This window comes from Macrosteles quadrilineatus, unplaced genomic scaffold, assembly GCF_028750875.1.
Source record: "Macrosteles quadrilineatus isolate MER2022 unplaced genomic scaffold, UCM_ALF_1.0 Scaffold_6__1_contigs__length_79288215, whole genome shotgun sequence".
Lineage (NCBI taxonomy): Eukaryota > Metazoa > Arthropoda > Insecta > Hemiptera > Cicadellidae > Macrosteles > Macrosteles quadrilineatus.
This window is the reverse complement of record NW_026542599.1, coordinates 71,433,096-71,457,127: the sequence shown is the minus strand read 5'-3', so window position 1 is coordinate 71,457,127 and position 24,032 is coordinate 71,433,096. Positions and strand designations below refer to the sequence as shown.

The window sequence follows — 24,032 nt, the reverse complement described above, 5'->3', positions numbered from 1 at the left end:
TTTCTCCTTTTCCAAATCATTCCAGGGGACTAATGGTGCATTAAAACTGTAACATGAATACACTGATTTATTTACCGATGCAAAAGTCTTTGAATATTACATCGAGTATCTGTTCCGTAGACACGTGTCCAGTGATGTGTCCAATAGCATTCATAGCTACTCTAAGTTGACCTGCAGCTTGATCTATCTCTCTCTCACTTCCACACATGGCCAGGTATCTGTCGAGGGCTGCTACACATGCTGTTAAGTGGTAACGGTGGCGGGACTGGCTCAAACAGGCGTTCTCTCTTGTCGGGTTGCCACACCTGTGAATAGGAAGGTTTGGATATTACAAAACGTGAAAAAATCATGGATATTACAGAGTACCCAACCATGAAAACAGTAAAAAACTTCAATTGAGCTGTGAATTTCATATTTAATCCCGAAATTGGGACAAACTCTGATTCTCGATTTTTCAAAACATTCTAAACATTCTTGATCCTCATGTCATGTCACATGTATGGTAAATAAGTGTGTGTGTGTGAAAACTTGTGAATTTAATCTTCATGTTTGAATGGAGACCCAGTATTAAGAATTTTTAAAGCATTTTACGGAGCCACAATGTTTGATCAGTTATAAGTGTAATGTCTTTGATTAGGCCTACTCTTTGTTAATTTAATTGATCAGCTGGCTTTTTAAAAGTCAGCTGATCAATTAAATTAACAAAGAGTAATCAAAGACATTAAAATAAATATGCCACTGATCATTGTTTCATCTTTTAGTTTTTTAACTTAAATCAAGAACTTTTAAAACACTGCCTGAAAAGTCTGCTAGATCTTCATTGCCATGTAGTTTTTGCAGAGTCGTTAGTTTATTTTGACAGAGTCCATATAGTGTTTTGGTTACTTATACTATTTTTTTTTATTAAGGTTTGTGATCCAAGCATCAAACTAGTTCATAAAATTTCTAAAGGCTAAGGCTAAATAGTTAACCTGCTACTGAACTGTAAGCAAATATTGATAGTACCAGTATTTTTTATTGTTTTTTTGTTATATTTCAAAAATAATAACTCACTCACAATTTTTCTAAGCTGGTAGTTAATTTCTCTATAAGAGGTCCAAGCAGTCCGTTGTCTTTACATGAAACTGCAGTAACACATTCCGGGTATTCCCGGCACACCTTATAAAACAGCGACTTATATTCAATCAGATCAAGTTTGTTGAAAACTATCAAACAGACATTATCTGTAACCTTATGTGATTTATCACCAAACAATTTTTGGACATTTCCACATGACAAAACTGCTTCTTCCAGTTTTAATGTGTTGATGTAAATCTTCAGAAAGTCTAAAAAGTTTTGCTCCTGGTTTTTATCGCTCCAGTTCTGGTAAAAAGTTGCGTCAATGACTAGTAGCATCAAATCTGCTGTGCCAAGTTCTTGGTGGGCTCGGGCGATTCCTTCTCTCTCTATCTGAAATAAACGTAAAACCAATGAAAATATCAAATCATGTAAAATCACAACACAACACATAATATTCTAGTTGGTCAAATAATTGATTCTCCAATAGCAGTAAGAGGTCGAGTATGCAGAGCTTTTTTATAAGCTTAAGGTTGACAAGTGCGCTTGTTGTCATTTACACGCAATACTTTCCACTCGCTCAGTAGAAGCTCTTTGATTTGTTGCAAAATATTCACTATTATATTCTTCCTACACATAGACTCAGACTTTTTGTTTTGTCGTTTAATCAACTAGTTTTTTTATCTCATGATGGTATGGCCTCTGGATCGACTGAATTAACGTAAATGTATGACCAGAAGTTTTTTATCACTTTTTATACAACTACAACTCCCTATTGAACCAATTCCTCCAACATCATCAAAACTAAATGTTATTTGTACAAAAGTTGGGAAGAGAAAGTCGAATGGTCAACTTTCCCGAATAGTAGCTTTTGATCGAGTGCTTTGAATACCCTGGTTTAACTGTATGTAAAATAGATAATTTTTATCTTGTAAACAATGCTCAGCCCTACTTGACCCTAATCGCAGATATTCACACAACATTTACATGAGACCAGTAGGCAGGCTGGTTATCTCAGGTAAGTTGAAATACACCAACTGTGGCAGGTGACCTGCCTGCCTAATGGGCTCGCGTAAATGCGACTTGACTTAGATAAAATCGCAATTGGCCAATATATGACCAAAGTTCACTTACCACGTCGTCTGTGTTGTCTCTAAGACCAGCTGTATCACTGATCAAGACTGGATACCCTGCGATGTCCAACACAGAAGACACAACATCTCTAGTGGTCCCTGGCGTAGCACTCACAATGGCTGCTGGCCGTTCACCTGCAAAACTCTTAAGTATTTTTATTGTGAACGTTTAGTAACAGCAAAGATTGAAATTTCCAAAAGTAAAATTGCGGACTCAAAATAAGAACAAATTGATTGACAACTTTTGCTTGAGGTTGGATGTACTGTGAGCACTTAGATCATCATAGCTAATAGATGATCTTTGTAATTTGAGGGATGCTATTGTTAAAAATCCTCATAACTGTACAGTAAAGAGGCGCAATTAGAATCCATAGTGGTCTTTTGAGTCAACGGTCAGCTAGAAATTGCTACCAGGCATTTCACCCTTCTTTTGTCAGAGAAAACATTGGGCAAAAGCTCCTGTACCTGGTCATGGTCACGGGTATTTATAGGCTAACCCAGTCAGTGGCAAATGGAACAAGGTAACGTTCCAATACCTTAAGTCCGTCCCCTCATACAATACAATGCAATAATTAACTAAGGTTCTCTACACTAAAAAAGTAACAGTTGACAATTTTGATTCAATCATCAATAAATTCTCAAACAAACACTCAGTCCAATCTACAATAATTCCTTGAAAAGCTCTATTCAACTATCGGAACCACTGTTTCATCAAGGCTAGAAAAAACGATTACTCACACAAGGCATTGAGTAGACTACTCTTGCCGACATTGGGGGCCCCAACAATGACGGTTTTGACTCCATCTCTTGTTCTCTCTCCTCGTCTGCCATCTTGCAAGTGCGCCTGCTCAAATAACAAGCCATTCCAGTGTCAAAACATTCAGTAATGAGTAGATCCCAGATGACTGTAATCAAAGACTTTGAGTAAATTATCTAGTAAATTGCCTAGGAGTTCAAAATTCTAGGCTACCATTTGATACTGTACAACTATAGAATTCCTTAGAATGGAACTCATTTGGACAACAACTTGCCTGTATTTTCAGCGTGAGTAATTTTAGTTCACTATTGGTTGTTTGTAGTATATCATCTTCAATGTTTTGGTCTTCGCTGAAGTCTATATAAGCTTCCACATGAGCGATGCACTGCAAAAGATGACAAATTAAATAACATAGAGACCTCTTGATGAACCATTAGTCCTTCAACTGCCCATCTCTGTCATACTGTTAAGGTCGCTTAACACACATCAGTTCAGTCACAGTTTTATCCAAAATTTATCAGTTTTTTCAGTCAACTATGTCTGTCAGTTGGTTTCAGTCAGCCTCCCGTTACTTTATTTATAGTATTTTTACAGCCAAGCTTATAAATTATAAAATAATGTAAATTTTATAAGGTAACATTTGCTTCAATGGCTGATTTTACTGGGTAAGAGTTAGCTGTAATAGTGATAGATGACGAAGAGATTAAAAATATGAAAAAAAAACTAAGAATATGGGTTTATGATATGGAATATGAAGGAAAGTGAGGGAGAGTTTATCACGTTAAGAACTAATTGACGATGAAACTAAGTTCTTGATCAATATTTTAGGTTGACACAAGAAACATTTCATATTTTACTCGGAGATTGGAAGTTTTATAACAAGACACACGCTCGAGGAAACCTTTGACACTATCTTTTATATGCCAAACACAAACTTAGTGTGTTACCTAGTGCCACTTTGGTTACTTTAGCTATGTTACTAGTGTTTAGAGTCTCAGACATTGGTTCAAGATAGACACGTTTGGTCCCCATAATATCCTCAAAAGTGTTAGGTTAGTACGACTCATTTGTGATTTCTTTGTTTAAAATGATACTGATAGCCATAAATAGATCTAGCAACAAAAATTTGTTATTGATTTTGTTTAGCTCATTGGAGATTTATTAATCTAAAAGTATAAAACAGTGCAAATTATGAAAACAAAAGGATGTAGGAATAAAAAAAGTGTTTTAGATAGAACTTACCCTCTTCAGGTTGTCTCGCCACTCACTATAGCGCTGGTACAGTGATCCTTCAACTTGCAGCAGAGCTTGTTTCCGCTGAGCTTCCGTCTCCGCGTGAATCAAGTCAGCCAACCCTTCAGCCTCAGTGAGATCCATTTTATTTGAGTAGAATGCCCGTTTCGTGAATTCCCCTAAAAAAAAACAGTCATTCTTGAATAATTTGATCAATAGTACAAATTTTAAGTTTTTATAAATTCAAAAAAGTATTTTGAAGACTAAAAAATTATTATTTTTAATCACACAACGAATTTAGGTGGCTTAAAACCACTTCGGGTTATGAACTTAAACATTTGCTGCCGCGAATCTACTGGGAGAACACAATTATAGATTTTATTTTATGCTTCAGTCTTTCACAAAAAAAAAAAAAAAAAAAAACTTATACCATTCCTACGCTGTTATTGCTGCTCTTCAGTGAATTGTTTCTCTTTTCTTATTAACTTTCAGATGACAGATGTCACTGTCTATTTTACTGTTACCAATGCTTTTAACATTGTTTGCTTTGATAACACGAACTGTTTTTTTTTTGTTTCAATTTTTCAGTCTCAATTTGGCTCTTTGCCGGTCTTTTGGATGGGTTTATTCTTCTCTTTTTTTGTTGCCCTTTACAAAAGTTCTTTTAATTTGTTGATCATATATATTTTTCTAGGGTGTTTCGTCTGTAGTTCTCAGTTACGGAACATCAAAAGTGGCAGCAAAACCCTGTTTTGTCTCAATTGAATTCTTTATAATAGTCCATTATTTAGCTAAATGTAATATATGGCCTTGTAGACAAAATATTGAATTAATTTGATAAAATAAAATACAAGACATATCACCTGGTTCAGCAGGACGTAGCCCAGGTATGGCAGCCAAAGCATCTAAAACAGCTGATATGACAGCTACTCCACCATGAATCTGAAGTTCACAGCTATCCTCCCCCGTGAAACTGTTTGGACCTTACAGAAGAAACAAATATAGGCTACTGTTACGTTTCAGTGAGCTAAGTTTTATCATCATAACAAATTTCAATCCTGTCGATTTAATATTTTTTGCGTTTACTTGCAACAAACATCCATCCATCCAAACGTTTTCACTTATAATATTAGTAGTGTAGGATTAAATCATTAAATACAAGAAGTCGCTGCTTTGCCGGCCACAAATTAACACATTTCCCAATGAACAAAAGCTGTACAAAAATGACTTACCTGGAAACCAAAGTACCAAGCCTCTATCTAAAAGTTCATGTTTTTCTGGATGTCTAATTTGCCTAAGCAAAGCTTTTCTTGGTTCAGGTAACTTTTTCAGTCCAGCCATTTTTCCCATCACTAAATTTGAGGCAGGACCGGAAATCCTTATAACAGCAACGCCACATTTTCCTTTACCTAAAATAATCACTAAGCATAAGTTAAAAATAAAGAAAACATTTTAGTTCGAGAATATGATATTTTGCTTGCAGTTTATCCTAAATGCTATCAACATCCAGTTTTGCTCATAATACTTCACATTTGGCTAACTACACATTTTCCTCACACATTAGACCTATTTATTTATTTTTGTTTGTCCTAGGACGCTAGGCACGAGCCCGGAATTATTTTTCACATTACTTCAGGCTAGACCTAGGGGTTTAATTATCACTTAGATAAATTCCATTGGTGATTTGGCGGGATTTGAACCCAGGCACCTGGAATCGAAGTCCCACACTCTAACCACCAACAGTAGACCAGCTCGATCCTCCTAGAATATTAGAGTGTGTGTCTTTAAAAAAATCTGTATACGTTTTTATGCGTTGAGCCTGATCAAGGACCTAAGAAGGGCATCAAAGAGGGTTAATCCGAGATGAACATAATAACTGTAGGCCCTACACATTTATTAGGTTACTTCTCTCGGATTATAAAAAAAATTAGAACCATTTTAACGTCTTGCACTTTAGAGTAAACACTGTAACTCATTCATCTCGAAATGGTTTCCATTAATTGTCTAAGCCTAAACCCTGGGCTTTATGTTTAGATAATTCCTCGCTATGTACATAAACTTAGCAGCACAATCCTATTATTAGCCTATCATGTTTTTATTTCAAAATTCAGCTATGTAGTTTATTTGACAAAAACCACGGAAAATTGAAATATAAAACCCACCTGATGACAGGGCAAATATTGTAGATGTGTAGTTTTTAGTGAAAATGTACGAAAAATTTAATTGTAACAATTTGTTTCGTAAAAACAAACCACAAGGGTGAATTTTGAACATTAGCTACACAGCTTTATGAAAAATATTAGATTTAAAATTATATCCCGACTAATGTTAATATTGTTGACGATAAAATTGTACTAATTTAATACTGTAAGCCTATTCTCTATGTTGGGTGTTTGTGTTGTGCTGTGCTGTGTTTGTGTGTTTTTGTTTAGTTTGACTTTGAAGTTTGAGTGAGTTTTGTTTTGTTATTTTGAGGTTAGGTACTGGTGTGTTATTATGAATAATAAAGCTGGTAAGTTACTGTTTTCCCCATTTCCTCTCCTGGCTAATTTTTTAACCAGGCAACCTCGGAGTGCACTAGTTCAAGAAAGTGCATTGTCCATATCCATAATATCATAGATAAAAAGGGACTATGTTAATATTAACTACTATTGGTTTTTTATTGCCCGTCGTCAGTTCCAAATTTTAGCTTCCGTAGATGCTACATGTTTCGGCGAGATGTCATTGTCAAGCAGAGCAGACAGTTCAGGAAGGAATGTACATTAACGCTTACATACGTTACATCACATACAGTCAGTCTACAATAATCAGTCTTGTCATTGAAAAAGAAATACTATGTACAAAGCCTAAGTTCCATTTTATTCAAACATCATTAAATTTCTAATGTAACAGTAAGATCTGGCAGTCTATTGAAGATCGGTAACTATCTGTTGGTATTTATGGCTCCTAAATACTTGTGCAACTCAATAGGTTTGGGGGAGCGACCAGAGTTGTTAGAGCGCGGCCCTGTTTGGTCGTAGGTCATTTTGACACTATTCAATGTACCAAGCATATTGTACAGATTACGAATAAAGATATTTTTATTTGATTTGACTTCAGTCCCTGATGCATGAGGCTCAAATTGACATGATGTACCTATCACATAATTTTCAAACATAATTTTTTTTTTTTATTGTTGACATTATTTAAAGGTTACAATTAAAAGGTTAAGTCTTGTCCTTTCTTTCTATTGACGTTTTTTTTATCATTATTTCGTATAATATCCTTATAGTCACTATAGACTACAAGACCACTAACTTCATCCTTCACTCATACAGTATTTGGATTAAAATGCTCACATAGTGGCATCCCAATCTTAAATAATTGATTTATTGATATTAAACAAATCCCGCCAAATCACCAATGGATTTTTATCTAAGTGATATTGCCCCATAACCCCTAGCCTGAAATAATGTGAAAAACAATCCCGGGCTCGTGCCTAAAGCGTTTTAGGGGAGAAAATTAGGTTTTACAAGATTACATCTATTTCTTGAAGTGGCTGTGTATAATCCGGAACATAGACAGGAGATCTGATCTGGCTTGATCTGGTCTGGGATGGTTGTATGGTTGTATCCACTTTAGCGAGTGTCCTGATCAAGTAGTAATGTTTATTATTGCTATTTCTCTCCTCTTTTTTTTCAAACGTGCACAACCTAACCCTGAGTTTGATCAAACCATAGATATAACATACTCCCCCAAGTGTTGGTTAGTCTATGATCAAACTTACTATGAATTTGAATACGGTACACTATTTTACAGTGAATCGTGAATGTATAAGGATACTAATTTCGAAATGATTTTAAATATAAAAAAAATGCAAGTAATTTTGTAAATCCACTTAATTAGTTTCAGCTAGATCTGTCATCATCACACACACTCACAACACGAACTTTATTGAAATTGACGGGAGCCACAGCCACTTTTACGGGAGCCCTAATGCTATTCTAAATACTAATATTCTTGTGTATTTTTGCAATTTATCATGGAAACATAATTCAAACAGTTCAAGATAATAAATTTAAAAGTTGTGATATTTTATATGCCTGTTTAATACATTATTTATTACAATGACAAATAATGACGTCTCAAATTTACAAATCAAATTAAATTTGACTATAACATCAATAAATATATTTTATTTTACATAGTACCACAGTACTGCCTATACTATAACTAATATTCTTGTAATTAGTACTGTATAATAATAATAGTATTGGTATTAATATTGGTATGCCTAGTATTTAAAAATCATTGGCCACGCACATGCTCTATATGCCTTTGCGCGGGATTCGCGGGAAGCTATAATACCTTTTATTGGTCTTTGAAATCAAATTTCCAGTTTCAAAGTTTTGAAATTCGTTAAATTGAACAATTCATTCATCGAACAAGTTCAACTTCAACATTAACATCGTCTTTCAAGACTTAACGATAGTGGTTTTGGTTTAGTTCATTATTTAGTTTGCAGTTTATAGTGACTACTAGTGCTTGGAGTACTTGAAAATGTCCTCTGCAGCCAAAAACATCTACTACTCCGACAAGTATACTGATGATCAATATGAATACAGGTTAGTCATTGTCTGTTTTAAACGCATGTCTGCATTTATTCAATTGTTTATTTTCAAACCCTCACTTCACGTTATGTCACACATTTAACATAGATTCGGTCTCATAAGTTTTGTTAGGCCTAGTTGATATACCCTTGGCTGTGATGGCACTTAGGCTCCTAGCTCCAGTGTAGAGAATGATCTAGGCCTAGAACTAGAACAAAATTCAAATCAGAATTAAAAAAATATCTAGTAGAGTTAAGTTTAGAGGACATAGACAGTTACCTAGACGGTGACAAAAATTAGTATTAAGCTCTGGTTATTCTTTGGGCTGCACTTTACTTGACGTCCTACACTCATTCGATTGTTTTTTTCAATTCGATATTTTCATTCGATTGTTTCATTCGATATATCGTTTGGTTAGTTAGGTTAGGTTAACCTTACCTAACTAACCAAACGATATATCGAATGAAGCAATCGATTAATCGATATATCGATCGATATTTTCATTCGAATGAGTGTAGGACGTCAAGTAAAGTGCAGCCATTCTTTGTATTAACCCTGACCTGTCCAATTCCTTAAGGCAAAGGACTACGGACGGAGAGATCATGTATCATGTATGTATGTATGTATGTATGTAACTAGAAAATTGATCACTGATGGTATGCTATCGCTATATTTTGTCATCTTCGAATAAGGTTGTAAAAAAAAAAAAAACAGTTTCCTTTACATTGGTTTTACAATCGAAATAATCTAAGTTATAGGTAAGTTTACCGAGCCATGGCTCGGTCCCCTGGTACTCATTAGTTAAATAATTTATGTAAATAGTTAAGTTAGGCCTGTCGATAAAAATTGTAGGCCTACGGTATAAATTATTTAGCCTAAGATGGGGATGCCACTAGGTGTGTATCCCAAATATGCGTAAAGGATGAGTTTAAGTAAGTTAAGGATGAGTGGCGTGATCGTGTTAAGTCTTGTTAGTGACTTAAGGCCAACATGTTCCTTAGACACAGCTGTTAATAACTAGCCCATACAGCCTATGTAGACTTTCATAAGCAGCACTCAATAACTTAAACCGAATGAAAATATCGAGATATATTGAGCTTAATACTATTACCTATTATTCCATATAACTTATCGATTATTTCATTTGATTAGGCCTAGTTGGGTTAGGTTATCCTACCTAACTAACCAAACTTGATTTAATTGAATCAAAATGAGTTAAATCGATAAGTTATAGCCTAGAAAATTTGATAAGTTATTTCATTTGGTTTTTTTAGTTCTGCTTATGAAAGTCCACCCATGGCTTCTAAGGGACCTACCGGTACAGTTTATAGTGGAATCCGAACCACATTTTTGCCTTTTAATTTAATACAAATTGGTCTAATTATCCGGATAGCACTGCAGGTACGGTAGTAGGCCTACTCGGTTAGCTAGTCGTAGTACTCACTAGTGCAGACGTTCATCCACACCCAGAGAGCATCGCATTTAGAGCGTGTGCCTATAAATATCCACAATTTGTGACCTAGTAACTTAGCTGGAATACTGTACAGGACAACGCCACCATCTCAGTACTTAACTACCGGTACTACAGTTTACGGTGTTTTTATTTTTATATTTTGGTAGGTAAGTTTCAGATAATGTTAATTTGTCATTGTAGGCCTAGTTAATTAACATAATGTCTCTCCACAGACATGTTGTGCTCCCCAAAGAAATGGTAAAGCTCGTTCCCAAGACTCACCTGATGACGGAAGACGAGTGGCGAGGTATTGGCGTTCAGCAGAGCAAAGGATGGATCCATTACATGACTCACCAACCAGGTAACTTATCTTTTTCATAAACTAGGCCTAATTGAAAAGTAGGCTTATGTTTAATTCTATTATAGTAAAACCCCTTCCAACCGCACCCCGTTACTCTAACACAGGTCAACCAAAACAATCATAAAAAAAATAATTTCAATTACAAAATTAGCTCAACTTAGGCCTACTTAATGGGAGCAGTCTGCCAAAACGTGAGCCGCTTGCTTGGCCAAAGGAAAGTAGTAGAGTGGACGACGACATGTATCTCAATCTGTTATAGCTAGATTATAGTTAAAAAATAATTTTGAGGAAAATATTTCATTAACTTATGCAGTAGGGGATTTTAAGATTGCAGCATTAAAGTCCACTAATTGATTAATTGAAAAATAGGTTATCCAAAACGGCCTGTAGCACATTGTTTAGGTTAAATCCGGGTTTTACTGTACCTAATGTGATACTTTTCTGCTATTGCAGTATTCTGATTGTTATTACTGGTTTACAGACCGTAGTAACAAAAGAATCTGGTCAGAAGCTAGAGATGATATTATTTCAATTATTTAATCAAATCACATCTTGAAAAAACTAACTGTTATGTTACATCGCATATAGGCCTATAGCATAAGCATGAGCAAATCTTTGCTCAGAGGACCTTGAACTTTGAACTTGATGTAGCTTAGGGTGACCAAACGTCCCGTAAAAAAAAGATTGTCCCGTTTATGTACAAACATGTGGTCCCAAAAATAGTCTCCCGGGACGCCTAAATGTCCTGTAATTATGTTTGGTTGATCCACTTTTTTCATTGTTGATATTTTCTCTTAAGTTTAAATGGATGCTTTTGAAAGAGATAGCCTTTAAGTTACCCAGTCTAAAACAAATTGAAGAAACATTTTGTTACGTCAATGAAAAAAAAAATCATTTACAAATGATTCTTGCTATTTGATTAACTGGCATCATTAGTGGATTTTTTATGTGAAAAAGTTAAACAGTGGACTGATGAAAATAAAAAAAAAAAACCACCTCAGTGTTACGAAAAATGGCTTCGTTATTTTGAAAACGCATACGTTATTTTGAAAACTGCACTATAAATTTTAGAAATATGTTTTTTTTTAATTTGTCAGTATGGTTTTTTGTGATCCCTGCCCTCAAGTGTATATTGGAAATACGGAGATAGCTTAATCTTTTTGCTAATTAACTGGAGGAAAGGAACAAGATGGGAGTGCATACCCTTTCTGCAATATCTCTTTTTAACACGTTGGGTGCTGATGACGGGAATTCCCGCCATTGCTTAACATTGAAATAAATGCAATTTTCATGTTCAAACATGTCAACGGCACTTTAAGTGTTAAGCCCTACAAAATGGTTTGAAAGGAAATTGTGAAATTTTGTATTTTTAGGGTAAAAGTTGGGAAAAACTAATTTTTACCCCATAAAAACCCCTATAAACCCCTGTTCCCATAGTACGATCATGCTGGTTCGCGAACTCATTCGAATAAACGTAGGTTTACACGTTTGTACCAAATTTAATCAAAATCGGATCACTTTTGGTCAAGTTATTGTGTTAACGCATATATATATGAATTTGAACGAATGGTGTTTTTGGTCTCTGGGGACCTCAAAACGAAAAAGAAAATCAGTCCCGGGTCTAGGTCTTACCATGAAATTTACGGCAAAAGCTTATTCCCTATATGGGAAATTCGCTAAAATTCAAATCCCAAAGATTTTTAACATAACTTTGACTAACAATTATACGCCTCACAATTTAAATCAAATTACTAATTTATAGATAACTTGAAAAAGATTGATAGGTCTTAAATCAGCAAAAAAGAGCATGTTTCAATGACTACTTATCGATGGAGGTCCCTCAGAGCCCCATTTAGATGGAAGGTAGGCCTGTTGCCCCGAAACCCACCTTGGATGTGTCATGTTTTTCAAGTTTATGATTTGGTCACCCTAAGCTTATAGGGAGAACCCCCAAAGAACAGCGAAGGCTTCCTGACAAACCTGTTTTGACATCGATTTACTCAACTGTGACTCACACTCTTTCTCTTTTTCTTTTTTTCTTTCTTTTTTTTTTTTTCTCTTTCTGTGGTTGGTGGTGGACACAGAGTTTTGCCGCTTCGAGTGTTTATTTTCGGGTTGAAGCTGCAAAATTATTCCTTGCAAAATCATTGTATTGACTCCATAGAACCATGTTTACTAAATGGCATAGTTTAATTGAGGTTATAAGCACAGCTGTTCATTCCTTGTTGTAATACTTATCATGTTCCAGTGATATAAAATTGAAATGCTCTCATTGCCTCTCCCTGTATTTCATAATTAAGTTATAACCGTAACAATCTAAACATGTTATTAATTCAAACCTTGTGTTCTGTCCAGAGCCCCACATTCTTCTGTTCAAGAGACCGCTTCCTAAGGACTAGAACTGAGTCCAACTTCAGATCTACTTCTCACTCCCCTTGTACATAACTCTACACCAGTGGCCTCACGGTTGGCGTTGCGAAGTTCTGCTATTTTAAATCAAGTTGTAATTTCCTTTCCTACGTAATTTGTAAGGTTTTAAATGTGATAAGTGTGCCTTTTGTGGAAAATTGTGATTTTTAAAATCTCTCCATCACAAAGTCCTTAGTAATGTGATCTAATTTTTTTGCATCACAAATTTTTATATAATTTTTGTAAGCGTTCATATTTTTTAACGATTTTTGAAACATACGACTTTGAAAATAAATTTTAGATAGCCTAATGTACTTAGACCGATAAACATTTAAATTGTAGTAAAATTTGATCACTCAATGTTAAATTTGGTAAATTAGTTCTGTCAACGGAATCAGCTGATTTCCAGTTTGTAGGATAAACTGTTTGAAACTCAGTTTAAATTGTACATAATCATCTTTGTGTCTTCTTTTGTACTTCTTTTGCTGTATCGTGTAAACTGTAGCTAATAATGCGTTTTTGTAAATAAACAGTTTTGATTATTTTGGATTTTGATTTAAGTTACCTTGAGCTTTTGTCTTGTAATTTAAGGAAATAATAAAAAAACCATGATGAATAAATTCAAACCAAATTGGAAAATAACCAATTGGATACCGAACGCATACCTTAGATAAAGAAAAGATAAAAGTTCAGAAAATATTTGTCGACAAATCTGAAATATATTTGTGTACCTATACAGTTGTACTGTACTAAAATAATGTAAAACATAACCTTTTGTAGATCTGGAACCTAAATTGCCTTTAATTTTCATTAATTTCAACCACTGATTTAACAAAGGGCAGGTTATCCAAGCCCCCTTAATTTCAGTAAAACAGGTTTTCTGTTATACATTATAAGTAAGTTAAATATTTGAGTGGCATAAATGGTGATGACTTTGAACAATAATTGGTGTTTACGGTTTTTTGGTGGAGGCAGGGCAAATCCAACATATCCATGTTAGTATGTCCAAGATCAAATCTCGCAGACAACTAAGCTCGATGATGAAGATACCTCAGACCATATTGCTTCTTTAGTCTTTTAAAAGGAAAATTTCAAAAGTAAAAATTAACAAATACAAAAGTATTAAATAACTTTATTTGTATAAATTTGTTACAAAGTTGGTTCTTTGTGTTAGCCTAGTAAAACGAGTTAAAACAGTTCATTTTAATCTGTTCTTCCAAAAAAAAACAAAGGTTGCAAAATCTGTACCAATTAAGACGATGAATATTAGTATTAACATTTTGCTTTATTATTACAAAAATGTCTATCTTAGTAAATTAGTTTCCTTGGTTTATTTTATCTTCAGGTATAAAAAAATATTTTTTCTACAACACAGATTTATTTTCTTATAGGCTACATCACTAATGTTATTTACAAGACTCATATATTAAACATATTCTTATCCATATAAATGAATATTTACAGTATATTTTAAATACTTGTATTATCTTACACATAGACCATAAATATTTTTAATGAACATATAAGTACACAGAATTGAGGTAGCCTTATATGGGCAATAACATGGCACTTAATACTTAATCAATGTGTAAATAATAGGGTATATTTTAATTAACTACCGTTACATACTAATAGCAGTTGGTCTCAGTGAAAATACTTTTTTTTACATTATAACACACTATTTTTTTCGGTTTACTAAGTGAAGTCTCACCATGGGTATAAAATTTTAAAACAGTTGAAATTTGGACAATTTCTTATGGTTTTCCATGAAGTTTAGTGTTTAAGAGATATTATATCTTATTTTCCACATAGGTGGTTCTAAAGTTTATAAGTTGTGTCCAAACCAGTGTTTTTCATGTGATGACCAAACTAAAAACCTTGATTGGTCTTAGCTTTAATTCCATCCCAATTTGAGGAATTATTGCGGACATTTTCCATAACATAAAAAAGTTGCCCAACATTTTGGGATCTCGAATCTGTTACCGACTTCAGGTGAGATAAGATTCCAGATCCTAAAACGTTTTGAAAACTTGTTTATTACTTACTAATCGTAATGGAAAATGTCCGCAATAATTCATCAAACACAACAAACTCACCATCACCAGAAATGAACTTTAAACAAAGAATCCAAACCATGTTATGTCACCCTATTAAAACCTGAAAATACGTTTAATTTTACTCACGGCCTTTTTTAACTGGGTTTAACGCTAAGTATGTTTGATAAATGCTACTATTCTTACTTTAGCATATATGTAAATTCAAGAGGATCTAAAGTTGTAGTTAGAACCATTGTAGCACTATTAATTCGCCATGCTACTACCCAAGACAGATACCATTCAAGAAATGTTTAGTTTGTCGTGAAGCATTTCCGCTGTTCATCCCTCGAGTCTTTGTTGCGGAGGAAGACTGTGATCGACCTGAACGTCTTTCTGCAAGTTGGGTGGCAATTCTCGGTAAACAGTTTCTGGGACGTTGTCTGAAAATCAAATTGAATATATTTAAACAATAAATACCATTTTGTTTTACATTAGTATGCGAAGACATTTTGTTTTAGAATGTGACAGAGCTTTTGTTTTGCTTTGGCATAGGATTTTAATTTGTAGTCAATAATCATTTAATTTCTTCGGATTGTGACACAGTTTTGGAAACTAAACTCATTGTCATTGACCTTTCAAATCTGACAAAAAGAGCGAAATTCAAACTTCGTACAACATTATTCAGGTAAGTTAAGTAATTAAGAAAGAAACTTTTGAATAGATGCTTTTAGAATACAACAATTGAAAGCACTAGGCTAGGTAACAGTAATTGTCTGTTGGGGTGTGGTTAGGTTGTGTTGTTGAGCAGACAATTATACGTAACTCATACCGTGAACCTAAACCTAGAAGAAAGAAAGGACGCTCTCTCTAAACTGAATTAGCCTTCAAAATAAAATTCCAAGCCGAATTTCAGTTTTTCTTCTAACTGCTACAAAACACGTTTCTCATCGATTGTCCAAGCGTCTAAAAGTAAACTGGATATTTTTCAGTCTAAACTAAAATTTCCATGACAGACACTGTTAACGTCCTATTGTTTCTACCATAACAGCTGATACAAGTTGAGACTCACCATTACACCTATAGACGAGGTCTGACCAGATAATCATTTCTTGTGAGAAGCAGAACACACCAAGACGTCCGCCCTTCAGCGTGGAGTCAAACACGTTCCCAGAGTCGACCACCATCGTGGTACCTGAGCATGGTTTATTTATCTATCAATCCTATAGACTAAGGAAACTTTGGTTTGTAAGATCTTTTGCAAAGGTAAGTCTATTCAGACAAAAATCTTAAAAACATAAGGGTTTAATGTTACATCTCTTTACGTTTACTGTTAGATGAACAGATCCCAGCACCAGGTAGTTGTAATAAATTAAATGTGATTATATACAGGGTGAATCAGACCACCCGTGCACATACTTTAACGGAATATACAGCCGCTTGTGTAACTCAATGACCATTTGATACAAATGCCACTTCTAGAATATCTAAGGGTCTGAAATTTGTTGTGGAGGTCCATCTCGGTCCCAAACCACTCAGGAAATCCCAAAAAGTAACCTTTTCAAATTACAACACCCAAAAAAAATTCCCTTAAACCTCCCTTTTTTTGAAAAAAAAAAAAAAAACACGTAGCTCAAACGGTAAGAGCTAGCAAATATTTTAAAGAATTTTCATGGTCAAGAATTAAATTTTTGACAAGACCCCCTTAAGGTTTTTTGAAAATCTCACTCCTTAACCTTAAAAAAACACCCTACTTCTAAAATTCGTAAAATGCCATGGATTTTCAACCTGTTTTTAATTACTTTTCGGACATCAATTTCTACTTTTAATGATCCCAACATTGAAAGAAAACTGCCTAAAGTGGCAATTCAAAATTGTAACCCATTAAAAAAATATATGGTGGCGGATTTTCAATAAAAAAGATTTTTTTAACGCTTGTTGGGCCAAACCGTAGTGCACGGGTGGTATGATTCACCCTGTATTATTAGTTTCCAAATGTTGAGTTAATTTGGGTTTTCCTAGGCGCAGAAGTGAAACAGGGAGAGAAGAGTGGGGAGAAGTGATTTTCCGCTCCTCCAGTGTCAGTCCCCTCGGCTTCTAGGAAAACATTACCATTAAATTACCTAAAACCAGCTAGAGGTGAGTGGACTCCCCTCTTATCTTCTTAACTTAAGAAAACCCAGCTTTAATGGGGGTGATGGAAACAATGAGGGTGGCCATATTTCTAACTCACCCTGGAACATCCTCAATCGTATAAGGCCGATGTGAGGTCTATGCAGCAACAGCCACCGATAAGCGACTTTCTCTCTCCATCCGACATTCTTGGGGTCCTTCCACAGCAGTCGAACCTGAAAGAAAACATGGTAAGTTAACCACAATCATTTGGAAATATGTCGTATAAAAATAGTGAACAATAAATGTTTCTACAATCTTATATCCCACTTAGTTTAGAATTTTTCAAAAGTAAATTATATTTTGTGTCAACGTAACCTAATAGTATGAGATTGTAAGCCAATGGGGTTTCTCAGACCATCTGTAGTCATGAACAAAAGCCGCGATAGCACAGTCAAGTACACTAGAAGTTGCACCATTCATCTCCATCTAATTCATCTTTTACATTTCATTAATTTTGTAAATGTCTTCAAAGTCATTTTGACAAATAAATCAATATGTAAAATGTATATAGGCTAATTATATAAATTCAAATTTATTAAAGGTTGTTTCTTATAATGTTAATAGAAAATTTTATGGCTGTCAAAGATATTAGATGTAACACTTTATTTTTCAAATTGAATTTCTTCCAAAACTGCTGGACTTCTTTAGGAATCGTTCCTCTTCAACCAATAATCCATAAACTTCAAATTTGGATACTCTTTATTTTTTCAAATAATAGGAGATAGTTTTCTTATACAGTCTTCACTTTTTCTTCATGAGCTTCCTTTGGCTGACTTTCGTTTGTCTCGAGACGAACTGTTGGGTAAATAACAAGACCGTAATCTCTCCCCTTGTCTATAGCAGTAATGTCACTCCGCCCCACAGAGCCCTCTTCTTCTATAGCTGTGACCTCTTCATAACTCGTAACTTTCTTTGGGAATTGATCAGCAATGATTTTTGTGATCAAATGGTGGCGGGTGAGACTACTAAATGACACTTTCCAAGAACGTGGGCAAGAGTTTCAAGGATAAATTTCTCAGGTACAGGACAATGCCTGCACTGGTTCACACACACGCCATACACCAAGTGCACATAAGGGTGCAAATTTTTAGTTGAAGAAAAAACTGCACGATGCATATAATTGTCTTTAGTATTTTTTTGCGAAAGCTTAAAAAAAACTCAGTTGGCTCTAGATTCATCCTGCACTTGTATTAAGCCTTAAACAACCACATATCGAACACAATTTAGTCTTCGATAACTATTCAATTACTATTACTACATAATGTTTCTAAGTTTCTACCTGATTCTCCGTGTCGCCAGTGTGCCACAGAGAGTTCCGCAACATTTCCCCGGGACCTGTGGACGACTGGACCACCTTGATCTGTATTCCCGTCTCCGCTACTGCTCGGAAAGGTGTTGTCGACCAGTACGTTTGTTCGTTCTTCTTCCACATCACAGTGTAAAACTTGTGATTGTCTTGATAGCTGTGAAAAGAGATGAAGAATAGTGGAAATATCATGAAAACATCGTAAGGCAACACGTTTTTGTTTTTAATTTCACTTGGTTTTGGATTTTCTTACAAAATGTGATTGGAAATGGTTGCAGTATTTGTAAACAACATTTAATGTAAACATATCCAGTGACAGCTAGAAAAAATCATCTTTATCCAAACCGCTGTTTGTTACTTCATCTTCACAGATGTCGTATTCATAAATATATGAGTATTTCATAAATGATGTAATATATTATATGGTAAACAAGAGAAGACTTGAAAAACTCACAAAACTGGGTTTTTGAACGTCCATTATTTTATTTCAAAAGTTGTGAGGTCATATTTTAAATACTAAAGACACTCTCGCCAATCCAGTGAATACAAAAAGACTTTCTGAATCCTGATTGATGCTCTCGTTTTTCAGGAAAAGGCAGTGTAAAATGCCTTCTGGGCCATGACAGACAGACAGACAATTTATTGAGATAAGACTTGTTTCGGCTGAACAATGTACAGACAAAATTCTAATTTTATTTATACAGATTTCTTTGTTTTGAGCTTTACTGTTTGGTTACATAACTTAGGAACGAGTTATTGTTTATGATTATATTGATTTATTTGACTAAACAAGGTTTTAGATGACTAAAATAACAATAAACAAATTGTAAACAAAATACGACATCTACAGTGCACCGGACAGAACTAACAATAAAATTGCCTTCAGCTGTTCCATAAGGATGAGAAATCTACTAAGGAAATATTATTTATCTATGGTAATATCAATGCCTAAAACTTCTGGACTCTGATACAAATTGTGGATGATATTAAAAGTGGTACAGTAGAACCCCTCATATCCGGCCACCACGGGACCAAGCCCCTGAATGGATAACGATTTGGCCGGATAAACCAACCTACTATGAAAATGATAATTCATACCTAATAATAATAGGTAATCAATATATGCAATCAAAAGTATAATTTAATTCTGTTCTGGGATCATTTTTAGAAAATTAAACATGTTTGTAAAAAGAAAAAAAATTTGTATGTTAAAGTCATTAAGTAATGAATGTACAAATATTATGATTCCAGGTAACAAAACCTATTAAATGGAGGTAAAAATGACAATAAATTGTACTTAAAGATCATTAGGACTTAAATGGTACATGCATTTCTACTCAACATTCTTAACCATATGAAATACAAAAATTAATGTACTCGTACTGTACTGTACTAACCCCACTTTGGAAATAATCAACCAACTGTTCAGAGGTTAGACCTACTAGCTCAACTGAGTATAGTGACTCAGCAAATAAATGTATAAACAAACAGATAAATAATGAGAACAATTTATTTTATGACTTGAGCAGTCACAAAGACTAGTGGCTGCATCTAAACGTATGTAAGCTGTGAGACAAAAAATTTTGATATTGGCTTCCTGGAAGGGACCGGATAAACAGAGGACCGGTAAAACCAAGGCCGGATATGAGGGGTTCTACTGTATAAAAATAAACTTAACCAATTTTGAAAAATAGTGGTAACTTAAGAGCTCACCTGAAAACAAATCCGATGTAGTCATCGTCAATCTCAGTATCGACAAAAAATGTCCCTTCAAAGTCGACACCTCCAAAAGCATCGTAACCTATGATAAACCATCACTATTTCAGATAGAAACTATTAACCTAGAAACCACCTTGCCAAATGCTTAATTGATAATGTATACTATTAAGTATTAACTAAGTAAAAAATAATAGGTTTGAATAGTTCAATTTAAAGATGAGAATACTTGACATTTAAAGTGCAAGTGTTAAAAAACAGTCAACTATAATACTACTGTACTAATATTTTTACAAGAATTTGTTATTATTACACACTGTCCCACCAGATTGTGTTTTATCAAGGAACTTAGAATTTAACTATGATACAGAAAATAGGCCTACTACATTCATATAGGGCTGTGCATTTGAAGAGTCTGAAATAAGAGACTAGGGATTTTAAGACTAAAATCTCCATTCCTAAGACTTATAAATCAGTTAAAAATAAAATAAATAAGAGCATTGAAATTTCTATTGACGGTATGGAGTTTCCAAAATGTTATTTCTACTAGAAGCTCTACTATTTACTTCAATCAGTTCAATGGGAAATATACTAGGGGTATTCTTATGAAGTATTGTGACGAAGTAAGAGTTTTAACGAGCTAGTTTTCTGGGCGACCAGTATAATCTCCACAGATTTAATCAGGAGCTTACCAATAGCCAATCCCGGATCACTGTTTACAGTTTGTACGATTTCTGCACCTTTGTTGTAGATGACCCATTCCGGGTCTACTTGGGACTCGCCTTCAGGGTCTAAAACCACCGTCTGGTACGTCCTGCAGATCAAATATTTATTGATAATTGTAAACTTTGAACCCATTATCAATGTTCAATGTTGTATAAGCAAAAATTGTATGCTCGACATCTTGCATGAGTTTAGAGTTGATGCTGTCAAACATGTTATGAACTAATAATTGCAATGGCTTTTGTTTTTTTTTCTAATTTGTTCAAAATAAGAATAAGCTGGACCAAGTTATATAATTTAAAAAATGTACCAAAATCTTCCCTTTCTAGCTAGTTCTCATATATTTTCTTCATTTTCATTATTTTCGTTCATATTTTCTTTAAAAGTTCTGTTTAAAAATGATATAATTAGGAATTTTTTTACTTTTTGAAGTTAAGAGTAGTTTAAGTTAATGTTACGTTTTTATTCACACTGTTAACTTACATTTTAAATATAGCAAAATGAATTGTTATTATATAAGTTGGGAAAAAGTAATTCAATGTGAAATATATCCATAAAAATATCAATACAGTACTAAAAATATTTTCCCTGTTAGCCCTTTGGAAAAGGGACCTTCATAATTTTTGGACCAAAAACTCAAAATTAAAAAACTAAAAACTAAAAAAATTAGCATGGACTTTCTATGTAGTGTGCTCAAACAACTTATCAAACTTAACTGGAAGGGTTTTCAAAAGCGGTTAAATCCAACTCAAGTAACTTCTGGCAGGCAAATATATATTCTTTGTTCGTTCATATTTTTATCTTGCACTGACAGAAATTCTGAATATCAGCGTTGGATTGATTCAAGAACAATAATTAATTTGAGCTTAAGTGATACATTTTTTAAATTTATTGTATGAAAAAACATGAATGTTATTTACTCTGATGCCTTGGATTACCAATAAATTAATCTCACCTAAAGTCAGTGGAGAAAATCTTTGAGTTGTTGGGGCAATTGTCCAAATAGTTGGGAACTTTGTCCAAATCCCAGTCCCCATCGCAGATGTCGCCGACACCGTCCCCTAAAATTGAATCGAAAGTTAAGTGTTAACTTGATCATCACAGAGTGCTATAATCTAAAATTCTAGTTCCTCCCTTAGCTTTTTTTAATGAGTTGTTTACGGAGCTTTATCTTACAATAAATTATCAGTTTGACTTGGTTAAAATGTTTCCGTAAATGTCAGTGCTTTTGTCAGTGGCTCAAATCAACTATGTCCATTTTTATGGTAAAACGAGCAACAACAATGGATATGGAAAGTTAAACTACATATCAATAGTCAAAAGTTGATCTAACCATCCAGATCCTCCTGACTTGGGTTGTACGCAAGGGGACAGTTGTCTTGTTCGTTGGGTATTCCGTCACCGTCTCTGTCAGGGTCGCAGGCATCCCCCCGCCCGTCCCCATCTGTATCCAGCTGATCACTGTTAGGAATGGCGGGGCAGTTGTCTGCACTGTCCTGGATACCATCCCTGTCAACATAACATCCAGAGATGTTTTATAAATATATTTCTAAAAATGTACAATTTTCGACTCATGAAGGAGGTTTCTAGTGAATACATACAGTAATTTAGGGGTTTACAGATATTTTTCATCATGATCAGTAAAAAACAAAATAAGTATGACTATTTAGGAGTTTAAGTTTAAGTTAGACGTTTAAGTTAAATAAATGGTTGTGATCTGAATAATTTATTTTTATGTACTGCAAGTTATAATGTTAGCACCACATCATTATCTGATCAAATAAATTCAGTTATAAAAATCTAGCATTCAAATGTGAGTACCACAATTCACTCCAACGACATAATCCTTGACAAAAAGTTTATTTTGTTCATGAACTAGTTAGTTTTTGTGTTATCGCACCTGTCTCTGTCGATGTCATTGTCACACTCGTCCCCGACGTGATCGTCGTCAGTGTCGGTCTGATCTCTGTTGGGAATGTTCGGACAGTTGTCGCAAGGGTCGCCCAGTCCGTCTCCGTCCTGGTCTCGCTGGTCAGAGTTTGCACGACGCGGACAATTGTCCAGATGGTTGGGTATCCCTGAAACATTGATGTCAGATGAGATATCCAACGGTGTGTTTTATCTGCAAAACACTAGGCAATTAATTATATTGCAAGTGGGCCCAGTTGTTCTTAATAATATTACTTTTAATTGGTCCTGGTTAAAAACAGCTGATTTGGTCTCTAATAAAGTTACACTGGCCATTGCACAAATAACTTAGGCATTTAAATCAAAAGCCAAAATGTCAGCTAAATCAATTTATCTTGGAGACCTTAGTTTTACAAAATTATCACACAGATTTCAAGGTCAATGATAACATTAGTTGTTGCTAACAAGAGTGACAAGAACAACAAACTACATGATCAAATGAAGAAAGGTGAATCTGCAATGAACTACCACGGAGGAAAAATTTGATGGAAGAAAATTTCTTGGAGGCCTAAAGAAGAGGTGGAAAGGTGAAATGATGAAGGAGCCAAGGATGTATGAGGTATGTATGTATGTTTCAAGGGAGAAGATGTACAAGATCAGTATAAAAGGATACAGATTATTGGTTAGTTGCAGCGTTGCCACCCATCCTGGTTCTTTTGGGACAGTCCCGACTGAGTTCGGACCCTTTTGTCCTTGTTTGTCTGTGTTTATCGTGGTGGAGGGGGGGGGGGTCCTAGTCTTTCCCCAACTAAAGGTGGCAAGCCTGGTGAGGTAAGATTACTTCATGGGTTTCGGAGATGGGTATAGCCACAAAAGAGAATCCAACATGATTGTCATTGGAAATTATATAGTTTGTTGGCGAGGCTGAAAAAAATTCTTGGGTATAATGGGAGAACTCACCGTCATTGTCGATATCAGGGTCGCAAGCGTCTCCGAACTGATCCTTGTCCACATTCTCCTGGTTCGGATTGGCGATGGTAGGACAGTTGTCACAAGCATCACCCTGCTTGTCTGGAGTACCAGTGTCGGTGTCCGACTGATCTGGGTTGTGTACCAGGAGACAGTTGTCCTGGACATTTGGTACATTAGCATAGACAAGACCATTGACTATTGTTTACTG

General features: G+C 34.8%; 3 protein-coding genes across 3 annotated transcripts in view; 1 reads left to right on the top strand and 2 right to left on the bottom strand.

Annotated features, from left to right (window-relative positions):
- Window positions 1-51: 51 nt before the first annotated feature.
- LOC128997216 (tRNA modification GTPase GTPBP3, mitochondrial) lies at window positions 52-6,553 on the bottom strand. Its single transcript, XM_054422822.1, has 9 exons — window positions 6,342-6,553; window positions 5,412-5,588; window positions 5,043-5,162; window positions 4,189-4,358; window positions 3,221-3,331; window positions 2,928-3,033; window positions 2,191-2,324; window positions 1,058-1,449; window positions 52-305 (listed from the first exon to the last, which is right to left on the bottom strand). The coding sequence occupies exons 1-9, from the start codon at window positions 6,451-6,453 to the stop codon at window positions 68-70; spliced, it is 1,560 nt and encodes a 519-aa protein (XP_054278797.1). The 5' UTR covers window positions 6,454-6,553; the 3' UTR covers window positions 52-67.
- Window positions 6,554-8,630: 2,077 nt separating this feature from the next.
- LOC128996646 (cyclin-dependent kinases regulatory subunit) lies at window positions 8,631-13,533 on the top strand. Its single transcript, XM_054422066.1, has 3 exons — window positions 8,631-8,783; window positions 10,455-10,582; window positions 12,938-13,533. The coding sequence occupies exons 1-3, from the start codon at window positions 8,719-8,721 to the stop codon at window positions 12,979-12,981; spliced, it is 237 nt and encodes a 78-aa protein (XP_054278041.1). The 5' UTR covers window positions 8,631-8,718; the 3' UTR covers window positions 12,982-13,533.
- A 570-nt stretch (window positions 13,534-14,103) lies between these two features.
- Window positions 14,104-24,032, bottom strand: part of LOC128997629 (cartilage oligomeric matrix protein) — a 32,641-nt gene continuing 22,712 nt past the window's right edge. Inside the window, exons 17-26 of the mRNA XM_054423267.1 lie at window positions 23,813-23,981; window positions 22,845-23,022; window positions 22,278-22,453; window positions 21,900-22,005; window positions 20,914-21,035; window positions 20,219-20,306; window positions 18,479-18,662; window positions 17,258-17,372; window positions 16,097-16,219; window positions 14,104-15,467 (exon numbers count right to left, since the gene is read on the bottom strand). Coding sequence (XP_054279242.1) covers window positions 15,367-15,467; window positions 16,097-16,219; window positions 17,258-17,372; window positions 18,479-18,662; window positions 20,219-20,306; window positions 20,914-21,035; window positions 21,900-22,005; window positions 22,278-22,453; window positions 22,845-23,022; window positions 23,813-23,981 — 1,362 coding nt within the window. The 3' untranslated portion in view covers window positions 14,104-15,366. The remainder of the gene's footprint in view (window positions 15,468-16,096; window positions 16,220-17,257; window positions 17,373-18,478; window positions 18,663-20,218; window positions 20,307-20,913; window positions 21,036-21,899; window positions 22,006-22,277; window positions 22,454-22,844; window positions 23,023-23,812; window positions 23,982-24,032) is intronic.